This window comes from Psammomys obesus, unplaced genomic scaffold, assembly GCF_907164565.1.
Source record: "Psammomys obesus unplaced genomic scaffold, mPsaObe1.curated_primary_1811, whole genome shotgun sequence".
Taxonomy (NCBI): domain Eukaryota; kingdom Metazoa; phylum Chordata; class Mammalia; order Rodentia; family Muridae; genus Psammomys; species Psammomys obesus.
In genome coordinates, this window is record NW_026591598.1 from 16,587,494 (window position 1) to 16,611,095 (window position 23,602).

General features: G+C 49.3%; 1 protein-coding gene across 1 annotated transcript; it reads right to left on the bottom strand.

Moving 5' to 3' along the window:
- Positions 1-23,602, bottom strand: Pla2g5 (phospholipase A2 group V). The gene is made up of 5 exons (XM_055611267.1): positions 23,400-23,602; positions 10,408-10,457; positions 8,707-8,851; positions 1,964-2,070; positions 1-1,328 (listed from the first exon to the last, which is right to left on the bottom strand). The coding sequence occupies exons 2-5, from the start codon at positions 10,445-10,447 to the stop codon at positions 1,207-1,209; spliced, it is 414 nt and encodes a 137-aa protein (XP_055467242.1). The 5' UTR covers positions 10,448-10,457; positions 23,400-23,602; the 3' UTR covers positions 1-1,206.

Sequence of the window (23,602 nt, forward strand, 5' to 3'; positions counted from 1 at the left end):
ATGTGTCCTGTGCATCTTTTAGAGATGTGTGTGAAGAAGCCTACAGACCCTTCCTCGGGAAGGACACCTCTTTACGGATGAACACATCTTTTCTTCATGTCATGTTGGTGTGAGAAAGCTCTATGTTTTATAGAGTGATAGGTGAGTTGGGATTTTTTTCAGTGCCCTTAACTTGTTGAAAAAAATAAACAGGCAGTCACTATCTGTACTTTCAGCTCCCTTGAATCTTATTTAAACCATTTTCCCACTCAGCGACATCTCAGAAGCCCAGAACCCGTGTATCTGTACGGGAGAGCTTCAGGAGCCTCATTTTAGTTAGTTAATCGATCCTTTCAGAGACATAGTCTCACGTAGTCTTAGACTACCCAACTTGTGACGAAGCGGAGGCTCAACTCCTGATCCTCCTGCCTCCACCTTGCAGGTGCTAGGATTAGGGAAGTGCACCAATATGCTCCCCCCCCCCCTTAAGGAGTCTTGTTTTATGTTTTGAGGAAAGGCAGAGAGATTCAGTCTGTCCAGAGGTTTGGGGCCACACAGCTGCAGAAGCCAGGGCTGGGAGCTGAACGCTGCCCTCTGTAGCCAGGAGCCCCAGGTGGCACCAACCTGTGCCTCTAACACATGAGCCCCAGGTCTGGCTTGAAGGACCCTAAGGTTTAAGAAAATGAAAGGCATCTAAGAAGCCATGTGGAGGTTTCCTGACCTCCACGCCTGAGGGCTAGAATGCGTGCAGATGCCTCAAGGGGGTTAGAAAGGCATGAGCAATCCTACCCCAGCCCTGTCAGAGGAAATGCTGGGGTGGTGTTTTACTAGCCTTGAAAATGGGTTTTATTTAATATCTACATAGCAGATTTATAGAGTTAATTTGGCTTCTCCTCTGGTTAAAGGTCCCTGGAGGGCGGTAATGACAGTTCAGTTCCAGAAACTGAAAGAAAAATCAACACGATGTTTGCCTGGAGCAGTGGGGGAGCTCCAGGGCCCAGAGCCAACTTCACAAGTGCAGGCTCAGCCATCCTGGGAGTTTGCCAAGCCTAGACTGGAGTCCCTTCCCTAGGACTCTGAAGAAGAGAGGGTAGCCCTGGGGCTCTGTCTAGCCAAGTGGAACACAGACGAAGACAGACCCAAGATCTTGCGGGGACGCATCAGGGATACAGCAGAGGGGGACCTCCACGGTGGGAGGCACCCACAGGCCAGAGCACACGGAGGGCGTTAGCAGAAGAAGTTGAGAAAATACTGGTACTGAGGGTTGTAGCTCCAGAGGTTTTTCCGTAGGCAGTAGACCAGCTGCCGGTCACAGGCGCATAGCCTCACTGGACAGAAGGACCCGTGTTCTGCAAAAGGGATAGCAAGTGCTGAATGAGCATCGGAAAACTGTGCCCCACCAACACCGACTTGGTCAAAGTCATACTGGAGGACGGCTTCTGCTCTGCGTAGATGTCCCATCTGTGTCCTTCTCCGAGGAATGTGTGGAGGAGGAACCTGACCCAGGGTGATACACAGTAAGAGCTTCAGTTCCTGACCTAGGAAGGTGTGTAATCTGATGGCGGAGGCTTGGCTGCTGAACTAGATGCCCCGATCTTGATCACGCTGAGGTTTCTATTCAGGGAGGCCCCAGTCTAGTGGAGTAGATGCACCTCTTTGGGTAGAGCCAGTTTCTGTGGGAGGTGTTAAATAGAGATGCACCTGGTACCTGGTTTTGAATTCAAGGGCCCAGGCATGCATCCTGCTGCACACTGGCAAACGTTTGAGCTTCCATTGTGTGTGTAAAACAAGGGAGGTGAAACCTGCTCTATCCAGGGAGAGGAAGTCTGCAAGCCCACGGTACCTGGTGAATGCTGGGTCTAAACTATGCCCTCCCTTCCCTGGAAGTCTAAAGAGGCTGCAGCAGTCCCACACCCCTCAGCCTCCTCTCCCTCACAAGATACAGAATGGCCCCCTCCCAGCCCAAATGGGAAGCCACCCTTACCGCAGATGACTAGGCCCAGTGTGACTCTGTAGTCATAGGGCTGGGTCCGGATGCTACAGCCTTTCTCTTCCAGTTGCCCATAGCAGCGGTCATGCATCAAACAGCACCTGCCAAAGCAAAAAGATGGGGGATGCTGACCCCATACCTGTGGGAGATTCCAAGGTGACAGAGTTCAGGTCAAATCTAAACAGAATCAGAGCCAAAGGTGACTAAGAGACATTGCTTAGATGTGTAGGTTAAGTTCTCACTAAGGGACTTTCTAACCCCACACCCTGACGAGAGGTTCTCTCCTTGTCCTGCATGGACGCCAAGCCTTATGCAGCTTTGCCTGTGAGCACAGAGGCCTGGACGAAGATGGGCTTTCTCTAAGACCGCGGCAGTTCAGACAAGGTGCTCTAAATAGGAGGCTTGCCTAGCAACAGCATCTCCACCAATGAGCCGATGGCAACTCTTGCCTCTAGTCCCCACAACTGAGGAGCTTGGTATCTAAGCAGCTTATGTAAAAGTTTTGGCTCTCCTGCTAATTAAAACTTCCCCCTTAGGTCACCCTCCATGGTTTCTGAGGCATTCCTATTCTCACTGCAATGCACCACTGTCTCCAAATCAATAGCCGTTCTTTGGAGAGTCTTTCGGAATGTTATCTAGGCTGACATCCCTAGCAGGTGTGAAACTACAGCTATATCCTTCTGACAGAAGGCTGTGGCAGGTGGATGTGAGCTGTCAGGGATAGTGTCTGGTGAATTAGCTCCTCCCACACACCAGAACTGCCACCGCTCAGAAGTTTATTGACCTATTTTTGCCTCCTAATGGCTAGATGAAGGGTAGGTGTGGTTTGAATGAAAATGGCTCCCATAGGCTCAGAGGGACTGGCACAGTTAGGAACTGTGCTCTTCTTGGAGTAGGTGTGGTCTTGGGGAAGGGTGTCATTGAGGGTGGGCTTTGAGGTTTCAGGTGCTTAAGCCAGGCCCAGTGTGGCATTGTTTTCCTGCTGCCTGCTAATCCAGCTGTAAAACTCTCAGCTACCTCTCCAGCACCACGTCTGCCTGCATGCCGCCATCCTTCCGTCATGACAATAACAGACCAAACCTCTGAACTGTAAGCCAACCCCAACTAAATGTTTTTCTTTGTAAGAGTTGCCCTGAGCCACGCTTGGTGGCACAGCAGAGGCAGAGGTGGGCGGATCTCTGTGAGTTTGAGGCCAGCCTGGTCTACAAAGTGAATCCAGAACAGCCAAAGCTACACACAGAAACCCTGTTGGGGGGGGGGGGGGGCAGGGGCAGAGTTGCCTTGATCACGGTGTCTCTTCAGAGCAATAGAATACTGACTAAGACAGAAGTTGGTACCAGAGACTAGAATATTGCTGTGATAGGCTGGGCTCCTGCTTGGAAGAATATGGAACATTTCGGGACTGGACCTTTAACTGAGGCTCGATGAGCCATACTAGTAGGAACATGGAAGACAGTGGTGCTAAGGGTGATTTGAACTGTGGGGGCCTGGCTCAAGAGGTCTCAGAGGAGAAGAATTTTAGTATGTGGCCTAGAGACAGTTCGTGTGACTTTTTTTTGGGGGGGGGGATGTGAAAAATATGGACTGCTTTCTACTCTTGTCCAAAAAGATCTGCCTGAAGCTAAATTAAAGAGCTATGGATTAACAGCTTTGGCAGGGGACACTTCAAAACATTCCAGCGTTGACCCATGTTGCTTGGTCATTAATGGCCAATCTTATGCCAATCTATAATGAAAAAGGAGCAAGCTGAGCAAGTTCACCAGGCAGACATGGTGCTGGAGAGGTGCAAAACATACAGGTTGAAGAGAAAAGAGGCCCCAGGAAGCTAACAGAGCTTAGTCTTGTGTTGGAGGGGATAGAAAGATTAAAGAAAAGCCTGGTGCTAGATGGGATAAAGGGAGTGGTGACCTCAGGGCAAGACCCCACCCAGCTAAGCTCCCAATTTGAGAAAAGGAATTAAGGAAAAGCTTAGGGCCAGGTGAGGTAGAGCACACCTTTAATCCCAGCACTGGGGAGACAGATGCAGGTGGATTTCAGAGATCAAGGCTAGCCTAGTCTACAGATGGAGTAACAGGAAAGCCAAGCTTAGGCAGTGAAGGAAAGAAGCAAAAACAGAAAACTGTGAAAATGTAATTGAATGAGGGGCCATGTTCCAGCCCTAGCAAGCAACAGAATTTAGCAGCTTCGGCCAAATGGTTCTGGCTTTAGAGTTAAGATTACAAGAAAGGGGTAATAGAATATCCCTCCTTGACTAGAAAAGCTGCAGAAGCCAGGTGTGTGTCAGGGGTGTCCCTGCATGGAAGCCTAGATAGATCATTGCCTGAAGCTGTGAAGGTGAAACCTGCATTGCCTTAGAGACCCTAAGATGCCGGAGCTGTGGGGTGCCTGCCAAGGAAAGCTGCCAACAGGGAGCGGAGCCAGCCAAAGGGAGAGAAGTGTGTTGCGATCAACAAAACTGAAAGGAGTTGGAGCTCTGAAGGGCGGTTTGACATCAGACATGGAGATGCAGAGTTTGGAGTTTGTCCATCCAGTCTTCTGTCTTGCTTTGGTCCAGTATTTCCTTACTGTGGTGTGAAGTATGTGTGTTGGAAGTATGTGGTCTGCTTTTTGATTTTGATTTTATATGGGGTTACAGTTAGGAGTGAAAGACCCCAGCCTCACACTAAGTTAAACATAGCTAACGCCATTTTGTGAGACACCACTGTTTTATAAAACTCTGAAGGCCAGATGAGAAACTGGAAAATTACTGAGAAATCCTAGCTGTGTCACCCACTTGGGATATCTGTGGTCAGGCTGCCCCAGTCATACTAAAAACAGTTTGTGTTAATCACTCTCATAGATATCTGTGAGACTGTTTCAGCTAAGATAGGGAAAAACAAAATAACAGGTGGCGGGCCACGTCAAGGGGTCATCCTACCCCCCCCCGACCACCCAGTTCCTGGAATCTTGGTGCCCCTGCCAAACTTTGACGCAAATTGTGGTCTCGTGTAAATGTACCAATCAGCCCCCTGTAACCATGCCCTCTCGCTTCTGTACCAGTGCTTCTGCTCTAAAACCCTATAAAAACCCCAGTTTTTCCCCAAGGAGGCGCGCAAGGTGCTCCCGAGTGACCTTGCTGCCCCGAGTACTCGTGAATCAAAATAAAAGCCTCTTGCTGTTTGCATCCGAATGGACTCGTTGTTCTTTGGGAGGGGGTCTCTCTGACGGAAGATACCCTCCGGGGATCTTTCAAGGAGACTGCTTTGAGTCTCAGAAGAGACATTAAACTTTGGACAGTGTTGAAACTTTTAAACAGTGTTTAGACTGTGATAGACTATGGGGGACTTCCAAAACTGGACTGGGGGCTGGAGAGATGGCTCAGAGGTTAAGAGCACTGGCTGTTCTTCCAGAGGTCCTGAGTTCAATTCCCAGCAACCACGTGGTGGCTCACAACCATCTATAGTGAGATCTGCTGCCCTCCTGTGGTGTGCATGCACACATGCAGGCAGAACACTATAAATAATGAATGAATGAATAAAGAAATCTTTAAAAAAAAATCTGGACTGGATGCAGTTTTGCATTAAGATATGGCTATAAGCCTATGAGGGCCAGGAAATGAAAAGTGGTGGCTTGAATGAAAATGTCCCCCTATCCCAGGGCGTGGGAGTACACACGCATATGAAGACCAGAGGGCAATGTCCTGTGTTTCCATCAACCACTCTCTACCTTATTCTTTAAGATATAGTCTCTCACTGGAACTTGAGGCTCACTGATTCAGCTAGACTGGTTGACCATCAAGGCCCAGGGATCTGCCTGTCTCCTTCACCTCCAGAAGCATTCAGCCTTTTTTATGTGGATTCTGGAGAACCGAACTCAGGTCCTCATACTTGTACAGCGAGAACTTTATTGACCGAGTCACCACTCTAGCCTTCTATCTATAAATTTCTATATATTGTTACATATTAAACCAAATAGGAATTTATAATGATGTGTTCAACTACAATCTGTTACCATATAGGTCAGTCTAGCCCTTCCCTTGCTTATTCATAGAGTCCTGCTTCAACTTAACCCCAACTCCCTGCTGTCCATGTGATGCCGCCCTTCATGGCATCCACTGGCATCAGAACTGTTGTCTCTGTACCCTGAGTTTTCCAAAGAACAACATCTCCTGTCTCACACAGTCTTCTAGAATGGCGACACTCCCCTGTCAAAAGGCAGAATCTGGATCCTCTCTTTCTCTTTGAAAGATGACACACACAGTGAATAGAGATATTGATGGGTACAGTGAGGCACTATACCTCATACCAGTGAAATGGTTAATCTTGGCTGTCAACTTGACTGGATTAATAGTTGCCTAAGAAATTACAGAATCCCGCCCTTGGATGTGTCTGTGAACTTTCTCCTGATTCTAGATCATGAGGGCCAACGAATGGCTTCATGGGTTGATGGATTCATAATATGATGGAGTTATTGGGAAGTGGTATAAGGTGAAAGAAGGACCTATTTAGAGGAAGTGGGCCACTAAAAGTATATCCCTGGCAATGATACTCCTTCCCTGTCATCTTTCTGTATCCCTCTCTCTCTGCTTCCTGCTCCCCATGCAAGAGTGCCACACACTGCCACCATCGTGATATCCTGTCTCAACACAGGCCCAGAAACATGAACCCAAGTGGCCATGAACTGAGCCCCTTGAAACTGTGAGCCCAAATAACGGATCACTCCCTTAAGTTGTTCTGCCAGTTATTTCATCGCAGTGAGAGAGAGAAAAGTAACTAAGACAACCGTGATAATTATGTGACCATCGCAGGGATGCGAACCCATCACCTCAAATATGCATTTTGTTGTGGTGAGACCATTAGGGATCTCTCTTGAGATGCCCACTGCACCATTAGCTGCAGTCATCAGAGAACATCAGAGCTTATTGCTTCTCTGATGGTAGCTGTGCGCCCTTTGACTAACCTAGGTCTCTTCTCTTAAGCCTTTGTGGCTGGACCAACTAAGACCACATAAGCAACACTGGAGTTCCTAAGGTCTATGATAAAAATACCACCCTTTATTGTTGTTGAGACAAGGTCTTGCCATGCAGCTGAGGCCGCCTGGAACTTGCTATGTAGGCCACATCAACCTCAAACTCTTGATCTTCCTGCTGATACCTCCCCAGTACTGGGAATTTAGGCTTACATTCCTACATCCAACTAGCCATCCTCTTTTGACTGGTAGTTTGGGAATATTTGTGACAACCTGCAAGTGTCACCATGCTGCGAGATAGTCCACACCACCCAGCATAAAACCCATAGAAAGGGTCAGAGCCTCTACCCACAGACAGTGACAACCTGAGCCACAGCCAGGAGCCACCTGTGGTGTGAATCATCCAATTTTAACCAGGCTTTGCAAAAGGAGACCGAGCAGCTAGGCGTCACTCTGTCATGGGCCTCCCCAGACGGCAGGTTCATAAGCAAAGTAAACAGTCATGGTTGCATTGAGCCAACACATAAGGATCACTTGTTATATTTCAATAAAGCAAGTGACATACACTGAGATCCTGGGATTCTTGGGAGTTACATGGCATACCTTCAAAAGCTTCCCCTGAGCCTTGGTTTTACTTATTTTAAAGATTTATTTTCATTGGAAGAGGGAGAAAACGGGGAACAGGACAGGAGCCTACCACAGAGGGCCTCTGAAAGACTCTGCCCGGCAGGGTATCAAAACATATGCTGAGACTCAGAGCCAAACTTTGGGCAGAGTGCAGGGAATCTTATGAAAGAAGGGGGAGATAAAAAGACCTGAAGGAAACAGGAGCTCCACAAGGAGAGCAACAGAACCAAAAAATCTGGGCCCAGGGGTCTTTTCTGAGACTGATACTTCAAACAAGGACCATGCCTGGAGATAACCTAGAAACCCTGTACAGAAGTAGCCCATGGCAGCTCAGTGTCCAAGAGGTTTCCCCAATAATAGGAACAAAGACCGTCTCTGACATGAACTCATGGGCTGGCTCTTTAATCACCTCCACCTGAGCGGGGAGCAGCCTTATCAGTCCACAGAGGAAGACACTGAAGCCAGTCCTGATGAGACCTGATAGGGTCAGATGGAAGGGGAGGAGGTACTTCCCTATCAATGGACTTGGGGAGGGGCAAAGGAGAAGAAGAGGGAGGGAGGGCGAGATTGGGAGGGGTTAGGGGAGGGGGCTACAGCTGGGATACAAAGTGAATAAACTGTAATTAATAAAAATAAAAAAAAATTTAAGTTAAAAAAAATTTATTTTAGAAGCTGGGTATAGTGGCAAACACCTTTAATCCCAGCACTCAGGGGACAGAGGCAGGTGAATCTCTGTGAGTTCAAGGCCAGCCTAGTCTACAGAGTGAGTTCTAGGACAGCCAGAGCTACATTGTGAAACCCCGTCTCAAAAAAGTTTGAAAATATTTATTTTAGTTTTAATTGTGTGTGCTCATGTACACAAATGTACATGTGCCCAAAGCACTCTTTGAGTACTGGTGCCCAGAGAAGCCTGAGGCATCAGGTTCCCTGGAGCTGGAGTTACTGGTGGTTGTGAGCTGACCAACATGGGTGCTGAGAACCGAACTCTGGTCCCGTGCAAGAGCAGGGCGCACGCTAACGTCTCCACATCTTTCTGCTCTCTCCATCTCTCCAGTCCTGAGCAGCCTTGGTTGTAATTGTCATCTTTTAGAACAGACACGGAATCAGAGGAGGTGATGAGGGTAGAGCCCAGAGCATTGAGGGTGGTGATGACGTCAGCTCACCAATCAGTGCCATCCTTGGGGGTCCCTCTGCCGCCCCAGCCACAGTAGCAGCCATAGAAGCCATAGCTCTTTATGGCATTCTTCCCAGTCACCTTCTCAATCATGGACTTCAGTTCTATCAAGCCCCCTGGCACTGCAGGCACACCTGGAAAACACCCCAAGCCCCAGAGGAGTGAAACCAGGTACTCAGCTGCAGACCTTCTGCCTGCCCCTCCCACCAGAGGTGAAGAGTTTGCGCTTGGAGCCGAGGAATGTGACTCAGTTGTCAGAGGGTTCACCTAGCAGGCAGGAAGCCCTGGCTTTGACCATCAGCACTATGTAAACTGGGTGCGTGGCATGCCTGTAAGCTTAGCACTCAAAAGGCGGAAGCAGGGGGTTAAGAAGGTCATCCTTGGCTATGCAAGTTCAAGGCCAGCTGGGGCTACATGAGATCCTTTCTTAAAAAAAAAAAAAGTAAAAAAAAATTAATTTATAAGCGGAGTAGGCCATAGCTTGGAGCCATCTCCCTCATATTACAAATTGGGAAACTGAGGCTCCGGGGTTCATTCCCTGTGTTGGGTCTCAAGCTCCTCCTAGGATCTTCAGATAGCTGGTAAGACATCAAAGAGTGGAGTAGGCCACCAGGGACTTGTATGGGGGGCTAGAGGGCTGCAGTGAAGCCTAAAGCCAGGTATATTATAACAGACCTTAGCACAACTCTGTGACGGAAGTACCATTCAGACCATAAAACTCAGCATGAAGATAGCACCACCAGCCAAAACAAAAACAAAGACGTAATCCATCAAATCCTAAGTCTATATCTAAATGTACTAACCTTGCTTGTTAGCTTCTTCTGGCCAACTGTTCTTGTCAACCCAGAATGGTTTTGTGTGTGTGTGTGTGTGTGTGTGTGTGTGTGTGTGTGTGTGTGTGTTTAGGAGCTTACTCTGAGAAAGGCTAAAGGTTACACTGCAATCACCCAGACAGCTAATAAAGACTTTCTGTTGGCTTAAACCCATATCCACTGTCTTCTCTGGTGACTACTCCACAACGTTTCAGACACCTTTCAGATGGGGTAATATGCAGTACTGAGCAGAGAATGACTCTGGAATCAACTGAAGTCTGTCTGTCTTTCTGTCCGTCTATCTATCTATCTATCTATCTATCTATCTATCTATCTATCTACCATCTATCTACCATCTATCTATCTATCTATCTATCTATCTATCTATCTATCTATCTATCTATCTATCTATCTATCTATCTCCCTGCTTCCTTGCCTCATTGAACCTCATGCATCACCATGCTGTAAGGGCCCTACTACTGAGATGCTCCCTCAGCCCTGAGCTGGGATATTTCCCAAGGGTTTTGTGTTCCACTTTGTTCTATGGTTTGTCCTTATTCTCTTTTTACATGTCAGGAAAATATCTGCCTCCCACATTCACAAGCTACATGTAGTCTGGCTCCTGGCTCTCACACCCTGACCTACAGTATTCAAATCCTGCCAGGGCACCATATCCACCAGCACAAAAACAGGAGCCCAGGGAGACCAAAGCCTTTGCCACTATCTTTGCCTGCACTGTAAGGGCAGAGCTGAGACTTGGACTTGGGTCTTCCGAACATTGAAGGATGATAATCACCTTTCTTTCTACTACCCAGTCACTCCCAAGGCTGGGGGGGTGGGGAGGAGCGGCATTCAGAGGACAAGGAGGCAACACTTACTGCAAGCCAGGAACCAAGCTAGCATGAGGAGGCCCTTCATCTCTTGGGTTCTGGAAAACAAAACACATCCCATGGCGTCTTCTAAGTCATCACTGCCAAGGCCTGTTCAGACCCCACCCGACTCCAAACTAGGTCTGCCTGTTCCCTCCCTTATTGGGTAATCCACCCACTGCTCCGGCCGGAAAAGACATAGGCGAGAGGCAAAGCCCCCAGAGCCTGAACCACAGAATTCCCTGGGGAGAGTCATTATTGTCTCCACCAGAAGTGGCAGTGACAAGTGCCCCTACATCTGTCCCCTGGGCAGGTGGGTAAATGGCTGTTGCTGGCACAAGATTAAGGGCAGCCAAACATCAGCGTGGAGGGCTGCTGGTGGGATGGCTCAGTGGGTAGAGGTGCCTGCCACCAAGCCTGGTGACCTGAGTTTGATCCTGGGACCTACATGGTAGAAGGAGAGAACTGATCTCCACAAGCTGTCCTCTGATCTTCTGTGCACACCCATACATACACGTAAACATCATTCACAAAATAAAAGGTAAAGGACCAGGGGGAAAGGGAGAGAGAGCACAGCACAGAGAGTCCTGTAACAGAGTGCTGGACACTGAGGCCAGAGGGAGCTGGAGCTTGAATCTCGTTCCTGTCGCTCATGATCCTGACAGCTTGAGTGCCCTGATAGTTTCCCCGCTATTCCTGCACTGAGAATGGTGGCTGCCCAGAATGGATGCTCTGGAATGGAATCCAGCACCCACAGTGAGTCATGGCCATTGGGGGCTGCATTATGGCTTTGTGGCCCCCAAGGACACTACAGACCTTTTGACGGTCCTACAGGCCACTGTCCCTATTGACCAATGGGAATGGTGAAGCTCAGAAACTGACCAGAATATGCCAGAGGTCACTCAGCCAATAGCCAATAACGTGGAATCAAGATGTGAACCCAGGTTTTGACATCCTCACAGTCCAGGGCCACCCCTCCTAGAGGGAAAAATTCTCTCAACCCTGAGGGTCTATCTTCCATGAAGTTCATCTTCTAGGACTCCCACCTTAGCGTCTGTCTTTAGCAAAAACACGACTTCCAGCTGGAAGCTTGGAAGCAGTGGTGGCCATAGGCAGAGGAAATGCAAGGTTTCCAATGTGGCCTCCAGGAGGTTCCTCTGATGGTAGCTGCCTATTCTTCTCCCCTCCCAGGATGCTCAAGTCCCCACACATCCACAGCTGCTTGGCTGGCCTGTGGTCAGCTACGACTTCCTTTCTGGTGCCACTCTGTCTACCAGCCCTCAAGGGGATAGCTCTCTGTTGCCCCGTGCTCTCTGCCCAGGCCCCTGGCACCTTCAAAGGCCTGGCCTTCCAGCACAGCACTCAGACTCCCAGCACTCCTAGCTCCTGAGCTGGCCTTTATCCAGGAGCACCTCTGAGTTCCAAGAACATTCCTGAGAGTTCTGTCCCCACACAGCCTCTGCCCTGAGGGCTCTAAGCACCCAGGTTAAACGGCCCTAGATGCTACTTTCCACACCAGTGTCTCTCTGCTGCTTTTCTGAGGCTGTTCGGAAGCAAAGACACACTGGGCGTCTTTGGTGTGCCTGACCCCATCCATGTCACCCTCAAACCACCCACAGCCTTGACAGGTAAACACTAGCAAGCCATTGTGGTCCCCTTCAGTGGGGATTTGTGGGATGAATAGATAAGAGTTGCTGATTTTGCAGACTGAGGAACTGGAAGGCTCAGGCGAGGGGCTGGGGAGGTGGCTCCGTGAGTTAAAGCCTCTAAAGCCTCGCTCGTGCAAGCAAGCCTGAGAATCTGAACTGGGGGTTCTAGCGCCCACATAAAGCAAGCTGAGTAAGCTTGCATCGGCCTCTAACCCCAGTGCGGTCGGGCACAGAAAGGAGGGTCCCTGGGCCAGGCTGGCTGGCAGCCTCACTCCAGATTCTCCAGATCCAGTGATAGAGCGACCATCCAATGTTCTTCTCAGGGAGAGAGAGACAGAGACAAAGAAAGACAGAAAGAGAAGAGAGTGCACAAACCCTCATGGGGGTGAAATAGTTGTCCAAAGGTTTAGCCCATGCTAGTGAATCCCCTTTTACTGATTCTCACCTGCGCCCTGATCCTCTCTTTCTCTGAGCTACCTTTGTAGTTACCTCTGCTCTTCTTTTCCTGTTTCCTTTTCATCTTTCTATCCCTCCTTTTTCTTTTCCTTTATTCTCTTGCTTTCTTTCTTTCCTTCCTTCCTTTCTTTTTCTTTTAGACAGGGTGTCATGGAGCGCAGGCAGGTCTTGAACTACGTAGCCAAGGATGACTTTGAATTCCTGATCCTCCTGCCTCCACCCCTTGAGAGCACAAATTACAGGCATGCAGCACCATGCCCAGTTTATACTGAGCTGGGTGGAACCCAGGACCTCGTGCATGCTGGGTGAGTGCTCTGCCAACTGAACTACATTCCCAGAGTGTATATCTTGTTTCATAAAGCTTTGACATCTCGAGGAGCTTGGTAAAGAGAATGTGCCCCTGGTAGGCTAGCCAATTCCTACAGCTTGAACCTGGCCCTCCTCAGGGGCATGAGGTTCACATAGCAGTCAGGCAAGGGAAGGCCTTCAATCCCAGCATCCACACAGTTAACTCTTTCAGGCCAGGCCAGTCAGTGTTAGCCAAATTGTCCCTCGAGGAAAACCTTGAGCAGCTGAGGCAAGTCTCCCCAGCTAAGCTGTTCTGCTTCCTTTCTCTCCCTTCGACCCATTCACTCTGGTAACAACCCCCCTTGACAACGTCGACCCTCTTCTCCTGAGGACTCTAAGTAGGGCACTCTTAAACAGTCATCATTTTTCTGGCCCGCTGTCCTCACACAGAGCTCCCCAGTCTGCACCGTTGCTGTTGCTGTGTGCACAGCAGGAATCCCTACAAAAAGAGTTGAAAAGATAAGAGGAATTCAGGAGTCAAGATGGCAGTGCCTAGGCCTGGAAACAGCTGCCCAGGAGCCCAGGCCATCACTGGAGCCCAAGGCAGCCTTGAGACAGGGCTATGGCTTGTCTGTCTTTAATCTACTGACCACAGGGACACTGCTCGATAATTTCGGGGGGGGGGGGAGAAGCAGGACTGCAATAATGAGAGGTAGGGAGGGCCGAGGCAGACAAGATGGAAGCACAGAGGCAGGCACGGAAACAGGGAGCTGCCAAGGCCATGTGAGGAACAGGTCCTTCAAGGCCACATGAGAGAGTCCCTAAATGCCCAGGAGTCCCCCCCCCATTCCCATCTCTTTCTGCCTGGAAAAGAGCCCAATGGTCCAGTCAGCTTTGAGATATCCGTACCGCTTGCTGACTCTGCCACCCCACAGAGGGGTAGGGCCCCCACTTGCTCCCATTGGGCAGCCCCAAGAAGGAGAGTCTCACCTGAGTGCCCGCCTCTGTCCTCAGCCCTGGAGAAGAGGCAGCAATCTGGGCCTGCTCGGTTTTATACCCGTCCTGTCGCCTCCCACACTGCTGCCTGGGCCAACTCCAAGATTCCTGGGAGCTCAGGGAGCCCTACTTCAAGACCCCCTGTTGTTCCCACCCCCCTCTAGATTCTTGATACAGGCCTCAGGGCTGGAGAGCTCTCAGGAGAGACATCCAGAAGGGGCTAGCTTGAGCTGACCTGGGTCCGAGATGGAGCCCTGAAATCCCTTCCCAGGCACAGCCTCACTTCCTCTGCCACAGTAGGCCTTTGTGGAATAATCCTTGTGGTTTCCCAGCCCACAGCAACTGCTTCTATTTTGTTCTGTCTTTGGCCTCAGCTCAGGAGCAGCCACGGGACACACGGTGGTACTCATATAATCCTATCTTCTTCCTCCCCTCTCCAACTTCTCAGCCCCACCTTTCTCAGAAGCCCCTTCTGGGGACAACACAAGATGCTACCTCCCTGTTGACATCTGACTCACTAGATCCCTACACCCAGCTTGTCCCCAGGAGCCACTGAGAAGCTGTGGAACCCTGGGGGAGCAACTCTACCTCTGTGTTTGTTCATGTGAAACGTGAACACAATGACCCCCACAAGCCCAGTGAGGAGAGTACCAGACAAACTATGTCACACGGAGGAGCGTGTGGCTCAGTGGGTAACGTCATTAATTCTACATCCCTAGAATTAACCTAGGGAACGGGGTTAGTAACCTAGACATCCTCCCTAACTGAAAAACTCCCTAACTGAACATCTCAGGTGGCTCACCTGCTTTGAAGAGCTGTTACGAGCCTTAATGAATCAGCGCACGTATTGACACTTCTAACGGTGGTAAAGGCTGAACTAAGATGGAATGTTCTAGAAATAGGACATTGTGTACTCAAGTGAAACCTCATACCCATGCTTTATAAAGAAGCCTCCGACTGCCCCTCTTCACATCTCTCTCTCTCTCCCTCTCCCTCCCCATTCCCTCTTCCCTCTCTCTCCACGAGCACCGCTCTCTTTGGGTTTTGGAGTGGTTTTCTGACCTGGTCTGGAGCTCCCAATGCAGCTAAACTGGCTTGCTGGCCATCAAGCCCACAGATACCTAGGGCTATCAATGAATGCCCCTGTGCCTGGCTTTATTTTGATCCTAGGAACCAGAGCCAGGGCCTGTGCTGCCTGAGCTATCTCTCCACACACCACTCTTGGCTTTCCATCCCTCCTCCCTCCCATCTCTCCCAGCAGCAACAGCAGCAGCAAGAAGCCCTCATGACTACTTCTTTCCCTAGGACCTAACCACAGAGCCTTTCACACTGAGCCCTGAGAATTCAACTCAGTACAAAAATACTGTCTGCTGTGTGCCAGACACTGAGAAGGATCTGGCAGTGGACGAGACAGAGCCCCTGCCTTCTGACGAAGAGAGACAGGGCTAGCAAAGGCACAAATGCTCTATCTGCAGTGCCAGGTGCTGCAGCCGGAACCATCTCTTCTGCATCCTCATTTCTCCTTCTTGACCAGTTGTCTTCTCCTCAGGGAAGGGGGTGGGAGTAGCCATGCAGAGGTCAGAGGGCAGCTCACAGGAGCTGGTTCTCTCCTTTTCCCAGATGTGCTTGGAGATAGAACTCATGCAATCAGACTCAACAGTGAGTGTCAGTACCTGCAAAGCCAACTTGCCAGCCCCTCAAATTATTTCCTCTGTCACAAGCACCTGCTGGCTTTGTCATCTCAAACAGAGCAAAACTGATTAAATAATGGGAAACAAGGGGCTGTGAATAGAGGCTCAGTAGAGTGGTTGCCTGGCCTGCAGGAAACTCTAGGTTCAGTCCCCAGCACCAACATAAACTGGGTGTGGCAGTACTCAGCTATAATCCCAGCATCCAGGAGGCAGAGGCAAGGAGGGCCATCCTCAGCCACATTATCAAGTTCAAGGCCAGCCTGGGACACACAAAACTCTGTCTCAAAAATCAAAAACCAAAAAATGTACCTACCACCTTTCCTTCTACCTCCAATGGCCTTCTGTAGCTTTCATTTTCCTCTAAAATCCACATTTCTGTGTAGAGACCTCCATGTCCACTCTCACCCCTCCTGGCCTGGATTCTGCTGTGCTGCAAGCCTGTGCTCTGTGCCCAGCCTGTGCTTGGGGTTCACCCTGCACACACACTGACTTGCCCTCAGGAGTCCTTCTCTCCACCCATCCCTGGGTGAGCCCTTCGGCTCTCTGAGTTCTGAACAGGTGTCTAGGCAGGTGTGGGGGCTGGGCAGAGTTTGGCAGGAGTTTTGACTAGGCAAGACAGGCTTAATGACAAAAAGACGGAATGTGGAGATGAGAAGGCACAGTGCCGGCCTGGGAACACACATTACCAGTCACACACCCCAATTCAAATGGGCATGTCCTCACCCAGGGGTGGGGGCAGGGACTTCTCAGAATCAAGGCTTTCTTACATCAACTACAGTGATGCTACAGCTGTCTCCAGCAGTGGCAAAAAAAAAAAAAAAAAAAAAAAAAAAAAAAAAAAAAAAAAAGCCTGGTGAGATAGGCTAGGCTCATGAGGGCAGAATTCCTGTGAGACCGTGCCTAATCTCAGTCCCAAGAACAGCTCCTCACATTAAAAGGGCCTCAGGAAATCCCCACCGGATAAGTTAAGCATCTCATAAAATATCTGCTCTCTGGAGCTTTCTGGCTGTGAGAGAAGCAGGCTGGTGCCTAAGCCAAAGCAAGGATGCCTGGCCTGTTCCTGCCCCCAAAGACCCAAGCTCCCACACAATAACTCTGGCCTTGGAATATGGTTTTGTGGCCCCCAGGAGGCTGGTATCTAGAACAGTTTAGCCAGGGATCCCTGGTAGAAAAATTCTGCTTGGAGGCTTCCTCCTGCCGGATGTCTTCCTGGATTCCTCCTTCTGCAGGGAAGCTGGTCCATTTCAGGAACATGCTGGCTATCAGCATATGCAACTGTTCTCTTGGGTGCTTCGGCCAAACTAACTCACAGTGGCTCATTGCTGGGAATGGGAGCAATTTAGTGGGCCTATCTCAGAACTCAAAGAGCGAAGATAATCGCTCAGGCCATCTTACAGTTCAAATGCTGAGCCTGGTATACAGTGGTTGCTCATAGGGAGGCATACCCACCCTGGGAGGAAGAGGAGACACCTGGATTGAAACCCACAGGGTGAGTTGGTCAGTTGGCAGAGCTTGCCAGCATGCTTGAAGCCCCGAGTTCAATAGGCAGCACTGCATAAACCAGGCGTGGTGGCACTGGCTTGTATTCCGAACACTTGAGATGGAACCAGGAAGATCCAAAGTTCAAGGTCCCCCTCATTGTTGTATCAAATAACAGGCTAGCCTGGAATACATGAAACCCTGTGGGTGCTGGGAATCAAACCCAGATCCTCGAGAAGAGCAGTTGGTGCTCTTAACCACTGAGCCATCTCTCCAGCCTCAAGATTTTTTGTGTGTGTGTGTGGGTGGGTGGGGTTTCCAGACAGGGTTTCTCTATGCTGCCTTGGCTGTCTTGGACTCACTTTGTACACTAGGCTGGCCTTGAACCTACATAGACCCACCTGCCTCTGCCTCCTCAAGTGCTGGAATTACAGGCATGTGCCACTGTGCTCAGCTAAGATTTCTTTTTTTTTTTTTTTTTAAGAAGAAAAATCATGCAGCAGTCAGTAGCCATACGGCCCGGAAGAGGCTGTTAAATGCTTCATTCCCTCTGTGCCTGGGAACCCCTTCCCCACAGAGTCCTGTTTGGTGGCATGGAAAAGAGTGACAAAGCAGCACCCATGAAGTGAGAGCCAGCCTGGGCAGCAGGTGCCCACCAGGACCTCCAGCAGGGCATCCGGTTTGCTCTAGAACCTTCGAGGACTTTCTACTCCGATTTCTTCACAGCCTGCCCTCTAGAATAGTTTACAGTCATGGTGCTCTTGGTTTATTAATGTCTAGGCCTCACCTTCTCTGACTACCTGCCTAAGGTCAGCGTGCTTTTTCTTTCCTTCAAAGCACTATGCGCTCCTTGGTCGTGACATTGCCAGAGAACCCCTCCCTCCAGAACATGGGCATCAGAGGACAAAGGCGTATCTGTCTGCTGTACTGGATGAGATCTTGGACTCTGGAGGAAACAGGGGCTCCACCTGGTTGGAGCCCAGTGCTGGCCTGGCAGCCGGTCTTACAGATAAACACTGCTGGTCCTCCCTTCCCAGCGGCTCACAGGGGCATGTCGTCAAGGCCTCCGCTCAGTCACTTTTGTGACCTGGGAAGGAATGTGTCGCCACTGGTACCCCCTCCCTTTGGCGTTCAGACTGCTGAAGCAATGGATCTCACTAAATTGAAGTTTCCTCAGAAATCTTAAGCTAGGTGAAAGAAAAGACTTGGTGGGGTAGTGAGGAGGTTATTGCCTAGCCCTAGCTGAGGAGGAAAGGGGTTTCAACAGTTTTGATGCAAGTCCAGGCAGCAGTGAGGGGCAGGGACACACCTTGGTCAGGACTCTTTATCTATGCATTTAAAGCTCCATTTAAAGCTAACCCTCATGTTGGGACCCTGTGCATGGACACAGAGAGTACTCATTGGATCTCTTTGCTCTTCTCCTACTGATTTCCATTATCAATGCTGTCAGTAACTGGGCCAGTAAGGAGGGATGGCGAAGCTGGCCTATTGCAGGTGAGGGCTGTCAGGGTCTAGGTTCTGACCCCAAACCCAGTAACTTTCACCCACACCTTGGCCAGAGTGGCTGATTTCACCGTCAAAATGTGCTTTATCTCTGAGAAGCCTATTAGTGGAAACATCTAAAAGAAATATCCCGGGAATGAGCCCTACCTATAGCATTTGCTACGTAGCCTCAGCTGCTCCGGAACTCACTGTGAAGCCCAAGCTGGCCTCAGGCTCACAGAGATCTGCCTGCTTCCACCTCCCGAGTGCTGGAATTAAAGGAGTGTGCCGCTGCTACCGGATTGTTGTTTTATTCTACCAAATGGACAAAGCCCACTTGTTGTCCCCATGCAGAGGAGGGAAAGCCTTGAGAGTGAGCTCTTCCTCTTACTGCTGCAATCCCAGATGCCACCTAGGGTCCCAGATCCCCAAGCCTATGCCCAAAGTACTCACAGCTCCAGTCCGTACCATATAGCTTCATCTGGTTTGTTTGTTTGGGGCAGCGAGCAGTTCTTGAAAGACCCTCCCCCCGCCCCCAGAAGTAGCTTCAGCCAAGCTCCATCCAGACTCAGCAGCCCCGAATCATGTGTATAAACGTCCTTGGGAAGAGCAGGGGAGAAGAGCCCTTCAGAATCCCACAGTGTGGGATGACACTGAATCCTCCCAAGGGCCCCTGCTCTTCTAGTAGTCCCAGATGGCCACCCAGGAGGACCTGATCACCCTTCAAGCTCTCCCACCTCCATATCAGCACACAGCATGTCCTGCCCCCGTTTTTGATTTTTTTTTCTTTCTCTACTTCTCATCCTTTCTTTTTGCCTCTCTTCCCTCAACCCCTCTTCACACGTTGGGTTCTTAGCCATCTTCTCTCCTCCTGCTCCTCCTCATCTTTCTAGACACAACATACGATAATTACTTAGTGAGCGCTTAAACACAGCACTGTGAGGAAGCAGGCATGGGGCTATCTTAAGAATGTTCCAGGCAGGGAGAACAAGTGCGAAGGCCCTGGGGTAGGAGCCCGCCTGTGAGCTGGAGAAACGAGCAAGCCAGGTCTCCCTTTGCCAAACGCCTTCCACATGAACCCTTCTTAGCCTTAACTTCAAAGTCCCTAACTCTGAGCCTTCGGAGAATCCTTGAGCCCCATTAGACTAGGCTGTGATGTGCCCTCTACCAGAATCCCTAGCGACCAGGATGGTGTGTTGTTTTGACATCTCTGTGACCAGTGTGAGGCATGTCCTTTTTTTTCTATCGGGTAGATTTTATTGTATTGTTAAATCAAATGTTTTGTCTAATGCCGCCTCCATAAAGGTTGGTTCAAACACATCTCTGCAAATAGTAAACTAAAGCTTGACTTTACACATAAATAACACAGATCTGCAATGAATGGTAGCCCACACAACAAGTTATGGAGCCCAGCTAGATGGCCACCAATAGAAGAATGGCAGACATGCACAGTGGAGAATTACTCAGCCACAAAGAAGGCTACTACACTGGGCAGTGTCGCACACCTTTAATCTCCATGCTCGGGGAGGCAGAGGCAGAGGCCAGGCAGACCTCTGTGAGTTCGAAGCCGGCCTGGTCTACAGAACAAGTGTGAAGAGACAGCTAAGGCTACACAGAGAAACCCTGTCTTGAAAAACCAAAACAAACTACAAAAATAAAACAAAAAAAAAGAATGACATTACATCATCTGCAGGAAAATTGACAGAACTGGACATAATCATGTTAATTGAAATGTCAGGGACACAAAGATAAATGTGACATTTTCTCTTGTATATGGAATCTATTTATCCATCCGTCAATCAGAATTTAGCAATAATTAGCTATATTACATGGAAGAAAAAAGGAGACTATTTGAGACAAGATAAAGGACCCTAAGGAGGGAAGAGAAACAAGAACAGCTGATGGGAGGTGAATATGTGCAGAGTGTGTGATACCTATCTATAAAAGTGTCACCACGAGAGCAGGCAGGGTGGCTCAGTGTGTCGAGGTGCTTGTCACCAAATCTGACGACCTGAGTTCAATCCCCAGGACCCACATGGTGGAAGAAGAGAACTGACTCTCACACATTGTCCTATGATCTACACACACACACACACACTGTAGCTTGTACAAGGCTCCACACTCCCACAAAATGAATAAATAAGGACATAAATAAATACGTTATTATGTAATTTATCACAGCGACTAGATGAGAGTGAAAAACAAAAAGATATTCTCAGTGCAAGAAGCCAGAAGACATTGCGTCTGTGAACATTTGGGCTGAAGGTTTAGGGTTTTTTGTTTGTTCCGTTTTGTTTGTTTTGCTTCGTTTTTGCTATCCAGCCCCTGGGCCATCACAGGCTCCCTGCTGTTCAGACCAGGTGCTCACCACACAGTGAACTCCAGCGATCAGGCTGTCTCCCCCTCACTTTCCACACCACTTCCTCTCCTCTGGCTATAAATACAACCTGCCCTTGGGCGGATGGGGCATCCTGAACCACTTCTGGTCTGGAGGGTTGCCTGACTCAAATCACCACCACAGGGAAGGCCTGTGGCAAGCTGCTAAACCAGGCTTGTAGCCATTTTCTCCCTTAGCGGTAAGGTCCTGGCAGATCAGAACCAGCTCCTCCCAGACACACAGCCCTTGAGCTCTGAGTTGAGCAGTGAGGTCAAGGTCAAGGCCAAACGCCTTGCAGAGAGGAGTGCTCAGGGAACAGAGGGAGAGGCCTGAAGGATGATAGAGGAGAAAGAGCGCCTCCTTTGGGCCAGCAGTGGCATGGCACCCTTCTCTGGACTGCTTGGTTTGTGCTCTAGGTAGCTGCTGGCACACAAGAGTTAAGGGGGTCAGTGTTAAGTAGATGTGAATGAACCCTTTCCCCAAAGGGGAATGTTTTCTTGTGGTTTGGATTTAAAAAAAAAAAAAAATCCAGTCTACAAGTTGGGAAAAGATTGCAACCTATCCTACATCCGACAAAGGGCTAATGTCCAAAATATATAAAGAACTCAAGAAATTAAACACTAACAAACAAAATAATCCAATTTTTAAAAAATGGGGTACAGAGCTAAACAGAGAATTCTCAACAGAGGAATGTCAAACAGCTGAGAAGCACTTAAAGAAATGTTCAACGTCCTTAGTCATCAGGGAAATGCAAATCAAAACGACAATAAAATTCCATCTTACACCCATCAGAATGGTTAAGATTAAAATTCAAGTGACAGCACGTGCTGGTAAGGATGTGGAGAAAGGGGAACACTCTTCCATTCTGGCGGGAATGCAAACTTTTACAACCACTTTGGAAATCAGTCTGGCACTTTCTTGTAAAATTGGGAATAGTCATACCTCAAGACCCAGCTATACCACTCCTGGTATATACCCAAAAGATGCTCTACCATACAAGGATTTTTGCTCAGCTATGTTCATAGCAGCCTTATTCATAATAGCCAGAAACTGAAAACAACCTAGATGTCCCTCAACTGAACAATGGATAAAGAAATTGTGGCACATTTGCACAATGGAATACTACTCAGCTACTAAAAAACAAGAAAATCATGAAATTTTCAGACAAATGAATAGAACTAGAAAAGATCATCCTGAATGATCTAGACCCAGAAAGACACACATGGTATGTACTCACTTATAAGCAGATTTTAGCCATATACTACAGGATAGACATACTACAATTCAGACCCAAAGAAGATAAGTCACAAGGAGGACCCAAGGGAGGATGCTTAAATCTCACTCAGAAGCAGAAGTAGAATAGACATCAGAAGTGGTTGAAGAGAGGGAACAAAGCAGGAGCCTAGCATAGCTGTCCTCTTGAGAGGCTCCACCCAGAAGCAGATCAAAACAGACACGGAGACTCACAACCAAACACTGGGCAAAATGCAGAGAGTCTTGTGGAAAAGTGGGAGGAAGGGTAGAAAACCTGGTGGTGCCAGGAGCTCCACAAGAAGACCTACAGAGCCAGCTATCCAGGGCCCAGAGGGGCTTTCAGACACTGAAGCACCAACCAAGGACCATGCATAGGCTGGACCTAGGCCCTCTACACAGATGTAGCAGATGGACAGCTCAGGCTTCCTGTGGGTTGCCTAGTAAGGGGAGAGGGGGCTGGCTGTCTTGGACACAGACTCTGTTGCCTGCTTTCTGGTCACTACCTACCCATTGGTGGGCTGCCTGACCAGGCCACAGGGGAAGAAGATGAGCTCAGTCCTGATTGGACTTAATGAGCTGGGCTGGGTGGGTGGCTGGAGGCTCTTCTTATCTGAGGAATAGGAGAGGGGGGAAGAGGGAGAGAGGGAGGAGAGGAGGGGGCTATGACCAGGATATAAAGTAAATAAAAAATCCAGGGACTGGGAAGATGGCTTATCCAAACAAGCATGCAGCACACAGACCTAAGCTTACTCTCCAGAACTCATGCAAATAAAACAAACCAAAACCCAGGCACAGGGTGTGTGCCTGCCATCCCAGCACAGGGAAGACAAGCTGCCAGTGTATTCAGTCAGTAACCTGTTCAGTGGAAGCCCCCGCCTCAAATAATGAGTCAGAGAAGCTGTGAGGTAAGGCCTCTGAGGTAAAAACCTCTGGCCTCCACATGCATGCACATACATATCCACGTATGCCCGTAGACATGTGTATACATACTCACAAACACACACATAAACATATACATATAAGAAAGCTGGACAAGCCTTTGGATGGATGTGAGCATGAGCCATAACACGCCCTGTTTATAACCCTGTCCTGGCTTTGTTCATCTTAGGAATGACTACGAGTACTCTTCCTTCAGACACAACCTGCCCTCAGGATCTGCCCCAGCCCTGGTCTGACAAGAGGCTTATAAGGGATCCCAAAGCCCTAGGAGATCCTAGGGTGTATCCACCTCTCCCCAAGCCCCTCTAGGGTTCTCCAGACCCTACCTGCCAGATTTTCTCCCTCCAGCCCTTTGCCCCTCCCTGTTTTGGGCTCTTCCCCATAACTGACCTCTTTGGCCTGGTCTCAGCTCCTGTTCCCAGGGCCTGTCCTCAAGAGCAGCTTGAGTAGACAGAGTCTGGATCCCCACGTTTTATGGCCCAGAGCCCGTGCATGAAGGACTACAAGCTGCAAAACAGAAGGGACAGATTCCGAGCGGGATGCTGTCTGTGGGAGCCCACAATGGACGGTGGCCTGCAAACATCCTGCTCAGC